The following is a 12,170-nucleotide window of genomic DNA, read 5'->3' as shown; positions in this document are numbered from 1 at the left end:
TTGTGGTTTCTCTTGCGCCCTCTACAGGAACAGAGCAGTCAACTAATGAACCAATTGAAATTGAATGCCTTTCAGCGATTTCATTTGATCTGAATCTACGTTAGGTCCTATCGGACTCATGCCACAGACGAGGTAAAGGCAGAAAGGAACAGAGATGATATGAGAGTGCTCACGCCCGGGGTTTCGGCGTTCCCACTTTCGTGACATCGCCGCTTTAGCATGGCACAGAACCGGTCAGTCTTTTAGCATGGCACAGAACCGGTCAGTCTTTTAGCATGGCACAGAACCGGTCAGTCTTTTAGCATGACACAGAACCGTGTCGTCTTTCTTGGAACAGAACCGGTCCGTCTTTTAGCATAAAACTGAACGCACATTATTTTTTTAACCAGGATTAGAACGTACAGCTTAATTGTTTTATATGAAATATGTAACTAACATGTAAATCTTGTGTACAAAATCTCTAATTAATATAAATTAAGAATAATATTAATTGTAATGATACGTATTTTATATTTTTTTCCAATTTTGTAGTTGCAAACTCTAGTTTACTACTTTTGTCTAGCGACTGACAAACGGCATACAATGTAAGCAGATGGAGAATCGCGTACGAATGCAAGTTTAAACTTTTAGATATTTCAATATACCACCATAAAATTGCGACGAGTGAATTGGGGGGCTTTTCCTGATGAAAATGAGTCCAAATTCGAGTGTAATCGAACAAGTTTCACTAATACATAATGTTACGATAAAAATTACAATCTCATTAAAGACAGTCCAAATGATGTCGTGTTTGGGCTCATTTTGATCGGGATAGGCTCTACAACTCATTCGTATCAACAATAATGTTCTGATTAAAAACATAAAAGCATAAATTGCCAATAATGCACGATTCTCCATTCGCTTACATTGTATGCCGTTTGGCAGTCGCTGAGGCTTTGACGCTCAGCGCTCGGCAAAAGTTATTCGAAGATTTATTCGAAGCCTTCGAATAAAAGATACAGATAAAAGATGAAAAAATTATTCGAAGTTCGAATAAAAAAAATTATCTTTATTTGTCGGATAAATTCTCGTCGAATAAAATTATTTATTCGATACTCGTCGAATAAAGATACTTTTTTTATTCGAACCTTCGAATAACGAATAAAGATAATCTATCTTTTATTCGAATTGTTATTTAAATAATTTTTTATCTACATAATGCCCGACTCTGGCCTCAGGCACTCGAAACTTTGGTAACGTGAATTCGGTGAAACGCGTCGAACAGTCGAGCAGCAGTTTACACGGACAGAATAGAGGTACGCTTGTGTGTAGCGCGTGCGTAGTAGAAGCAACGTAAGGAGACGACGGTACATGTGCCCCCCAGGAGGGGGGCGGCGACGGCTGGGAGGGCGCGGGAGTCTCCCCCGCGTCAACGTGTGCCCCCGATGGTGGGGGGCGGAGTGGGGTTGGCGCGGGGAGTTTCCCCGCGCCCTGTTATGCCCCCACCATTGGGGGCCCGGGGCGTGAGCTGACCCGGGCCCCCGGGGGGGAGCATAGCTCCCCCCGTGATAGGCCGACACCCCCCGGGTTAGTTTCCCGGTGTGGGGTGTGTCGGTCCGTCCCTCCCCGATTGGGGAGGGGGATCCGTGGGGGGTTTGGGGAAAGGAAGGGTCGGGGCGTGCCGGATCGCGCCTCCGACGGCCCTTCCTTCCGGTGGCTGCGTCTTCTTGCCTCGGCCGGGGCTGGTTCCTTCGGGATACCGGCTCCGAGCGGGGCACGAAGACTCCGGGAGCTGTGGGTGGACCGAGCTGGGGCTCGGGAAGCCCAATCCGAAGGCTCCAGGGATGGGGACACTGGGCGGGTCCCTCCGCCCGGGGTCTTATAGCGTAGGCAGTGGGGGAGGTTAATCCCTCCCCCGGGGTATGATGATAGCTGGGAGGTGCCCTGTTGAGTACTCGCGTGATCCAGGCACCTCCCCTTTAGCTTAGGTGGGCGTGAGGTTTTAGTGGGTAGTCTCCGGGGGTTCACCCTCCGGGGAGAATCCCACATAACCCCGGCTTCCCCCAGGGAGTCGGGGTATGTATAGAACATTTCCTCACGAAAAAAAAAAAAAAAGGAGACGACGGTACGTGAGAGTGAACGAGTCTGATCCTGCTCGATGAATGCGGTAGTGTTCGTACGTGTCGTACTGTTGCGTTCGTCGTTTATTTTCTCACTACAAACGTGAAAGAAAATAATACAACTACGTTTTGAGTCAGTAGCGAAAAGATTGACATCTTGCAAAAAACGATAAACTACATAATTATTGGTTAATTAATTCTTAACTCTATCGAATTTCACAATTGATATTAATTGATATTTTGCAAGATTCTTTAAAGCTAAAGTTTATGTTGTTTAAATGAAATATACATGAAAATATACAGTAAATTTTAATTGAATTTCTTTTTCAAGTTCAGTTACAAAATATATGCAAAATGGTTGCGTATTAATAGTGTTAAAAAATGGTAGAAATGTGAATAATAATTATATTTATGGAAAAATGTTATTTACGTTCAAGATTTATGAAAATTGTATTTCTATAATTTGGAAACGTGGTATTTATATTTATTAATATTGTATAGATAAAGATAATTGTAGAAATATAGCATAATGACATCAAATAAAAAATATAATTTGAACATATAGTCATAACATCAGATATGTACATAACTCGTCAATCATTTGTATTTGACGCGATTTGATCATAAATGTGGATCTAGTTCCAACATTTATCGTTCGTCAGCGCAGAGGGCGTAAGAAAACCAGTTGTTTACACGTGAGACACGAAACTCCATATGGTGATTGGTCTACTCCTATACCTCGTCTGTGCTGCTATGGATTCGAGATGCCGTGAAACGAATTGAAGCGGCTTTACATGCCAGCGCCGCCAGTTATACACCGGTGTACTACATCCTCCCGTACTCCTCTTCACCCCCGCGGTGCTCGACACTTGCGAGGGAATCAGCTTAGATGGCACCACGTTCACGGCACATCACGTGATTAGACGTGATTAGACAAGACTGATGTTCGAATCTTTGCTGCTATTGGACGCTACATACACATTCATACAGCAGTGGTTTTGGCGGCAATAGTAGCGTCCAATAGCAGCAAAGATTCGAACATCAGTCTTGTCTAATCACGTCTAATCACGTGATGTGCCGTGAACGTGATGCCATCTAAGCTGATTCCCTCGCAAGTGTCGAGCACCGCGGGGCGAAGAGGAGTACGGGAGGATGTAGTACACCGGTGTATAACTGGCGGCGCTGGCATGTAAAGCCGCTTCAATTCGTTTCACGGCATCTCGAATCCATAGTATATATATATATATATACATATATATATATACATATATATATACATATATATATATATATATATATACATATATGTGGTATCAATTCGTTTCAACTTCTGTACGGCTGGCTTATGGGAATCTCGCATCCGTAGTACATATATCAGTGATGGCACCATTTTGAATCACTTTTCGACGTATTCGCACATGTGAATTTCATTCATAGTAGTTTATTATTTTGATACCTAGTATATTATCTTATAAACTAAAAAGTCAGATACAATGTAAGTAAAATTAAACAATTCTTTAATTTCGTGATTTAATATATCCTTTCTGTCCAGTTTACAAATCCGTGGAGAACGTGTAGTATGTATAGTATAAGAATGCAATAAATGCGAATAAAAATGGAAAAAGTGTCTAAAAAATAAGCAAAATAATAAACTCAATTTTTGATAGTTATGTATTTATTTATATACATTTTATAATTATAGATTTTGCAGATGTAGAACAATTTAAGTAAATACTGTCTCAAATTCCAATGTAAATATTCATTTTTGCAATTAAGTTTAACAGAATATGGTACTTTCTAAACAAATTACATGCACCCATATTACAAAATAGATTGATAAGAAATGTAATTTTTATAAAAATGTTTTGAAATGTGTATTCTTTTGAACACACAAATGGGAAGTTCTTTATTAAATGTAAACACGGATGGGTATTCTAAAAACAAGTACATACATAGAGCATATTCATTTTTCTTGACCTTCAAGCAAAATATTCTGCTGCAAAATCTTTACTTTCAATAAATAGATACAAAATAGTTATTCAAAGAAATTATCTAAGGTTCCTAATTTATATTTAACAGGAATCAAAACGTTATGTTATACTAAAAATACTGCTACTTTCTTTATATTTCATTTTTATATATAAAGTATTATTTTCCTTTTCCTATAAATTTAATTCATTGATACCCTTTCTAATATTTCATATAACTTAACAATTTATTTAACAGAAATACTATTTCAATATTATACTTACCCCTTATATTTATTAAAAATTTAGTAGATATCAATAATGGAAGGTGACAAACAGATTGGAAAAGGAAGGGGAGGCATTCTCCTAAAAATGATCCGGGAGAAGGAGAAAGCAGATGCCGCTGCCGCTGCTGCTGCTGCTGCTGCTGCTGCTGCTGCTGCTGCTGGTATGTCGCCAGTTCAGTCTGGAGCAGCATCAAGCCAAGTTGCAGACGACAACATTAGGGCCCAAACTATATCAAAAGGAAGAGCTACTTTATTAAATATTATCAGAGCAAAAAAAAGTGAAACAACTAGCTTACCGCCACAAACAATGACCTCCGGTAGAGGGTCATTAATTAGCAGAGTTAAGACTCCTAGGTATGTCTATCAATAAATAAAGTGTTTAGAACAGGGCTGCTGAACTGGTGGCTCTTTCCCGTATCTTGCTTTTTCGACAAGAAACCCCACTGCGTACGATGTCGTCCCACAAGACGACACAGGGGAAAGGAGAATCTTAGCTGTCTCATTCTGTCTCACTCCGTTTCGCTCATATGCTTCCCTACGCGATGGACGTTGGCGGGGGGGATTGGGCACAACGAAGAAAGCAAGTGAGGCGAAGCGCGGCAGAATGAGACAACAAGATTTCCCGGCATTTGTTTAGAATTTTGTTTTCAATCGATTTTGCTGTCATTCCGAGGAGATTGTTGAGGGGGAATGGTGGGACCATCGTGTGGCTCACAGCGGAAAACAAGTGAAGCAGCCCTGGTTTAGAATATAAAAACTATCCCATATCATGGTGCATACAACATGTCTATAATCAAGAGCTCCTTTGTTACACTTCAACACCATAAATACAGTTGCGGACAAACTTTTTTTTAAATTGGACCAAACGAATTGAGTTCTTTTTTTATGATAGAAGATTAGTTTACTAGAATAGAAGAATTAATTAAAAATTACTATAGATTACTATTACAATTAGAATATTTAAAAATTTTAAATATTCCTTTTGTAGATCTAAATTGTTGTTATGAGCTACAGATAATTAAAAATGGCAAAAATTGTGGGAAACTGCAATTTAGATCAATCGTGAGCCCAAAATTCAAAGATTCTTACATCTTACAATGCCTACAGCTTTCTTATGCGTCAACTGATTTCAATGAAACTTCGTGAGTGCATATAATTTACTTAGACCTAGGAAAGGATAATAAATTTTCATTGTAGCCACAGATAAAAAGTTTAAAATCGTGACCTTCACTGTTTCTTCGAAATACCGAGCAATAACAATTAAAAAAAATTTTTTTACACATTACCTAGTAAACTAATTCTTCTAACATCTCAAAAAAAACTCAAGTCGTTTGGTCCAATTTTTAAAAAGTTCCTAAAGGTTCTTAAAGGATGTCCATTTAATTTTGTCTCCGACTGCAAGTACCTAGATTTTCCATTATTTATATGTTGAATTTTGATCTGCCCTAAAAACTTGCAAAATAATATTTCATTGAGCAGCAGTTAATTACTTTGCTTTTCTTACCTTATTTTTAACCAGCTCTTTTACCTTAATTATAATAATTAGAAAGTGTATAGAATAAGCGGAGTATTATTTTATGTGATATGTTACAATTAATACATTTTTTAAATTACACGAAATTGATTGACAAAATATAATATATTATAAAGGGCATATATTAAAACTAAAAATGCACAATTGTGGTATATGTATGAAAATTTCCAAGTGATCAAAAAAATGTACAGGCCTAATATTTCATAAAGAGATTACATGTCTAAATTGTAGCAATAACGCACATTTTTATAGCTCAGTACCTCAAACTACCATAAAAAGAAATATTCCTGGACCATCTGTTGATGCTGCAGGAGTATTAGGTAAATTATCGGACATAACAATTGAAGAAAGAAACGTCAGTTCATTGGATACATTGTCATTCCAAGAAATGAAATTAAAGCCTCAACAAGGTACAGGTGGAAAACCGTAAGTTAATGTTTATGCATATTTTTCCCAATATCAATTAAGAATATTAACAGATAAAGTAAAAATTAATAATGATCCTTTAGGGTACAGTTAAGCGCAAACTATATAAATGTCAAATTAGATGCTAACAAGGGATTGTATAATTACGAAGTTAAATATAATCCCGACATAGATTCTAGACAACTTCGTAGCAAACTTCTTAATCAACATGTAGAAGTATTTGGACGAACAAGAGTATTTGATGGTGTTATACTATGTTTACCTACAAAATTAAAGCAGAATGTAAGTAACAATAGTAATAAATAGTCAATGCATATTTATTTATATGACATGCAATTTTTAGATCACAACTTTACAATCTACGCATCCTATGGATGAGTCAACAGTAACGTTGTCTCTAATATTCAAGAAACAACAAAATATTACTGAAAACATTTCATTCTTTAATATATTACTTGGTCGTGTTATGCGAGCCCTTAGCTTAGTTCGCATTGGCCAACACAATTTCAATCCTAAAGGGATACATGCAATCCCACAACATAAGTTAGAAATATGGCCTGGTTACGTTACAGCTATCAATGAATATCAAGGAGGCTTAAAGTTGTGTCTAGATGCAAAGCATCGTGTTATGCGTACAGAAACAGTTCGGGACATCATGTAATAACTAGAAATATACTTCTCTTTAAGTATTTATTACTATGGAAATAATCGAACAATATTTTAAAAAATCATGCAGGGTTAATTTTGGGAATAAGGCAAATTTTAGAGATCTTGTTATGAAAGAATTAATTGGATTATCCGTATTTACAAGATACAATAATAGATCGTATCGCATTGATGATATAGCGTGGGACAAAAATCCAACATATGTTTTCGATAAAGGGACAGATAAAATATCTTTATTAGATTATTATAAACAACACTGGAACTTACAAATACGAGATAATTACCAGCCATTATTAGTTCATTGTGGAAAAATTAAAACATCAACGGGCGAAGTAAGTAATTATTTTGTATTGGTAATATTTTATGATTACAAAATGTAAACCATTAATTATTTACCAGTCACGTTTTACCTACAGTCTCAAGAACAGATGATACTTTTAGTTCCCGAGTTATGTTACGTAGCAAGTCTGACCGACAGTATTCGTTCAGATTTTAGAGTAATGAAGGATTTAGATGAAGTGACGAAAATGTCACCTAATGCTCGTAGTGACGTACTTAAACACTTTGTACAAGAAGTACAATCTAACGATATTCCAAGAGAAATATTAGCTGAATGGGGTTTGCATTTAGAAAACGATTTAGTTGAGTTTACAGGAAGGCTTTTAGAACCTGAGGAAATAACCTTTGGCCAAAACAAAAAGTTTACACCACCACCTCACAGACCTGCAGACTGGGGTAGTGCAGTCTGTAGAAATCCTATGTTACGCTCGGTAAACAATTTGTTCTCTATACCTCGAAAAATTTGATAACATTATGTTGAACATTATATATGTACTTACATGTTTAGCCCGATTTAAATGAGTGGTGTGTCTTACATTGTCAACGAGATTCAAGATGTTCGCGAGAATTTATTGATATGTTTAAAAAAGTATCCAAGGCTATGGGTATGACAACTAGGGATCCACGGTCAGTCTGTTTAAGAGATGACAGAACGGAAACCTATGTGCAAGAATTGCGCAAAAATATACACTATAATATTAACTTAATGGTAATAATATTTCCCACCAATCGTACTGACAGATACTCTGCAGTAAAGAGGTGAGATATTCTCGACTCGATTGCTCAAATGGTTGATTGAATATGCTGGAAAGTTGCTTTTCTTCGCAATACCTCAAAGTTTGCACAATTCTTTGTGAACTAGAATTATTGTACTGTCTTTAATTTTTGGAGAAATTTTATACGATTTTATGATATTTTCATCATTATGCATATGAAGAAACAACAATTACAGTTTATAAAGAATTGCGCTTAAGGTAATGCGAAAAATACACATTGTTTCAACCCGATTAGAAATCTTTATTTCGTGTTACACAACTTAATTTGATTTCATATAGTAACTGTATCGTTTATTGTTTAGATTGTGCTGCGTGGAAATGCCAGTACCTTCTCAAGTAATTATGTCAAGAACTATTTCTCGTGGGGATAAATTGAAGAGTATAACGGAAAAGATAGCTTTGCAAGTTAATTGCAAAATGGGTGGAGCCCTTTGGGCTTTAGCTATACCTATGGTATGAGCAAAAATTCATAACGTTAATCTCGTTTAAATAAAAATAATTCATTTGATTTGGTTCGACTAGGATCACTGCATGATATGTGGAATAGATGTTTATCATGGAGGAGCCGGACAATCAACGAAGGGTAGTGTTGCAGGTTTCGTAGCAAGCCTTGACAAACTATTAACGACTTGGCACAGTAAAGTTTGTCTGCAAGGTCGTCATCAAGAACTGGTAGACATGCTTCAAGTTTGCATGATTTCAGCACTGCAAGCTTATTATAAGGTACTTGCAAGTTAATATTTTCTACTTCATTCGTGTTTTACATGCTTAATGTTTTCTATTACAGCACCATAAACGTTACCCAGATCGTATCATTGTCTACCGGGATGGTGTTGGCGACGGTCAAATCGACACTGTTGCTAAATATGAAGTAAAACAACTGTTAGCGACATTTAAAAATATCGAACCAAACTATCAACCAAAGCTAACCGTTATAGTGGTGCACAAACGCATTAACACACGATTATTTTCAATAGCCGTAAGTTCACTAATGAAAAAACAAACACTAACAAGTTGTGCTGTTTAATTATACAAATTGTATCTCTAACTTTAGTCTAGGGGTTTGGAGAATCCATTACCAGGAACAATCGTGGACACGTGTATAACTCGACCTAATGTCTACGACTTCTTTTTGGTGTCGCAGAACATACGAATGGGTACAGTGACGCCTACGCGTTATATCGTTGTTTACGACAGTAAAAATATGAAGGCAGAGCATATTCAACGATTAACGTACAAACTTTGCCACTTGTACTATAATTGGCCTGGCACTGTAAAAGTTCCTGCTCCCTGTCAATATGCTCACAAGCTCGTCTCTCTTGTTGGACAGAACATACAGATGGAACCACATCAAAGTTTTTCCGATACATTGTTCTACTTGTAAGCGTTACTTTCATCTGTACACAACTACTATCGCACAAACCATAGCAAAATACTAACAGAAATATCATTATATTCATTTTTAAAACGGTACTAAAGTATTCGTACATATAATACTATCCACAAACACAACGCTAGTAAACTAAAATATAAGTCTATATTTCATTTTTTAAGTACTAACATAGAAGTTCATAGATGTTCATTTCGTTTGATAGTGATAAGAAGAAATTTATATTCCCAGTATTGATTTAATATATAATCTTGTTCGTTCTATCATACTATTATTTTTATAATCATATCATGCTTCCAATACAAGTATAATAATGTATTTATATTTTTGTTCTGACTGACCAACTGATACTATTGTCATGGTACTCTGTTTATCGAAAATGTCAATAAACTCTTATTCGAACACTCTTTAAAAACGAATAACTTTTTAAAAATTCGACCCAATAGATTTCGATGAAATTGTGTGCATGTAAGTAACTTACTTAGATTTACAAAAGACATGTTTTAAATTTTCATTCTGGGCACAGATAAAAAACTTAAAAATCATGACCGTAACTTTTTTCTTCGCAAAAGCGACCAATAGCAATTAAGAAATTACTTACATATTTTCTAGCAAACTAATCATTCTAACATCTCAAAAAAATTTAATCCGTTTGGTCCAATTTTAAAGTCATTCGTTTTTAAAGGGTGCACAGATACTTTTTATGCTCACTGTAGCTTAAACAGAATTGTGTTTTTGGTTAATTCTTAAGAAAAACAAAAGAGTACAATATATTTTTTTAATATTTTTGACGAAGTACGCATATCAATGTGTGTACACTTGTACTAATTATTATAGTTTTGAAATTATGAAAAAATACCACTTATACGCATTTTGTTCTACTGCAAAAAATAAATAGCAATTAATAGCATTAATATCTCTTATGTTTTCTAAGAAATTTTTGCAATATATTATTAAAATTTTCAACGTATTTGATATTAATGTTAATATATACTCGCAAATATTCGCATAAGAATATAGCCACTGCTACAATGATTAACTGTGAAATGAAATGTTTCGATTCTTGAATCTAACACATTGAACACATGGTATAAATCATGTATCAAAAAAAAATTGTCTTAGTGCATATGAACTCTGAACCTCGTGCATGAATATCGAATGTGAGCTAAGCGAGTAATGTTTTAACGAGTTAAGAAACGCATACTTCACTTTAATTTGTAACTACGATTTGTTACAAATATTTTGTTCATCGAACTATTAGCACTAGAAGTACCAAGCAATCGGCGTGACTAAATTTTATTTTATTATATAATTCACAAAAATGCTTTTATCAAGATTTGAATTGACTTCTACTGCATATTGAATAATCACTACAGGAACACTTGGATATATTTCATAATCGCCAAGCTAGAAACCTAAAATAGGATATTTTGATTTTTGTGGTAATTCTAATGTCAAAAATTATTACTACAATCAATTAACGTAGAAGTATTTATTTATGTGCTTACGTATGTGTTTACAAACGACCCTGCCGATGAGAATTCAATACCTAGAACGACGCGAACAAAATGCGTGTATCCGTAGTCGTCCACCTTGACTTGAAAGCACGCATATATGTTCATGCAAGCGCACATCTCTATGTTACAACGCCCTACGTCAGTGTGAGACATTAAAGAAAACAGTGGCGTAACAAATATTGAAAATTGTAACACAATCTGGATGACACACACACACGTTTCCAATTCTGTTAATATGTTTGTCCAATTGAAATATGTTCATCATTAATCGCGTATTACATTCCCTTAACTACAAAAATCGAACCATTTTTAAATACATAGCTTATTTTGCGACCAAAATATTGAAACTAAATTATATGTTTGCAAAATACTGATAGCAATATAGGTTAATAATAAACAATGGGGACTCAAGATAGTATTTTAAGAAATGAATGACAACTAATATAAACAAATTAATACATCAAATGAAACCTAGTAAACAAAATAGCTTTACTCATCCAGATAAGAAAAGATACAAAAACATTTTATTTTACTTTGTGTTGTGTCCATATATAAAAACTGCTTCATTTTCAATTTTGAATTACTTTATATCACACTAACCATCATGCCGAAAATAGATAGATAATTAGAGCTGAGTAAAGTTAAAAATAACAATGTTAGATAGTAAACAGTAAAATGATTACAAGTTAAATGTTTTGAGCATGACATTGAACTTCAAGAAATAAAATTTCAGTTGCATAATCTGATGTCATTTCTTGTACCAATAGAAATGAAGTGGGTCAATACTAAAGGAATAAGGAAAATTTTACTTGCTTTTAGTATTTTAAATAGAACATAATTAAAATTAATTGTGCGTTAAGACTTTATTATCAAATATTGTAAGCTTTTAAATCTTATTGTTTTAAAGTACAAAAATAAAATATAATACTCAGGATCACGTTTTTGCTATTGAAATGCAGAATACAATATATTTGTCAAAATAAATGATCTATAAGTATGACAATGCCATGAATCTTACTCGACTACCAATTTAAAATGTATATACATATAAATACGTGTATTTAAGAATTATTATTCCTATTGAAAGATATCTTAAATATAATTGTGATTGTAAAATTAAGAACATAATAAATCTACTTAATTTCTTCAAAACTTCAAAAATTTTCGTC

The 12,170-nt window shown here is 34.8% G+C and overlaps 1 protein-coding gene and 1 long non-coding RNA gene across 2 annotated transcripts; one reads left to right on the top strand and one right to left on the bottom strand.

The window, feature by feature from the left end:
• Positions 1–3,493: 3,493 nt before the first annotated feature.
• On the top strand, positions 3,494–10,396 carry Ago3 (Argonaute 3). The gene is made up of 12 exons (XM_076791115.1): positions 3,494–3,594; positions 4,376–4,707; positions 6,140–6,313; positions 6,397–6,595; positions 6,657–6,970; positions 7,050–7,311; positions 7,396–7,749; positions 7,827–8,077; positions 8,397–8,547; positions 8,617–8,817; positions 8,882–9,073; positions 9,149–10,396. The coding sequence occupies exons 2-12, from the start codon at positions 4,388–4,390 to the stop codon at positions 9,476–9,478; spliced, it is 2,748 nt and encodes a 915-aa protein (XP_076647230.1). The 5' UTR covers positions 3,494–3,594; positions 4,376–4,387; the 3' UTR covers positions 9,479–10,396.
• Positions 10,397–10,544: 148 nt separating this feature from the next.
• On the bottom strand, positions 10,545–12,128 carry LOC143355963 (uncharacterized). Its single transcript, XR_013082589.1, has 3 exons — positions 10,993–12,128; positions 10,749–10,899; positions 10,545–10,687 (listed from the first exon to the last, which is right to left on the bottom strand). It is a non-coding gene; the product is annotated as an uncharacterized LOC143355963 (long non-coding RNA).
• Positions 12,129–12,170: the final 42 nt, after the last annotated feature.

This window comes from Halictus rubicundus, chromosome 1 (genome assembly GCF_050948215.1).
Source record: "Halictus rubicundus isolate RS-2024b chromosome 1, iyHalRubi1_principal, whole genome shotgun sequence".
Classification (NCBI taxonomy): Eukaryota; Metazoa; Arthropoda; class Insecta; order Hymenoptera; family Halictidae; genus Halictus; species Halictus rubicundus.
The sequence above is the reverse complement of the archived record's forward strand: the minus strand, read 5'-3'. Positions and strand labels throughout refer to the sequence as shown.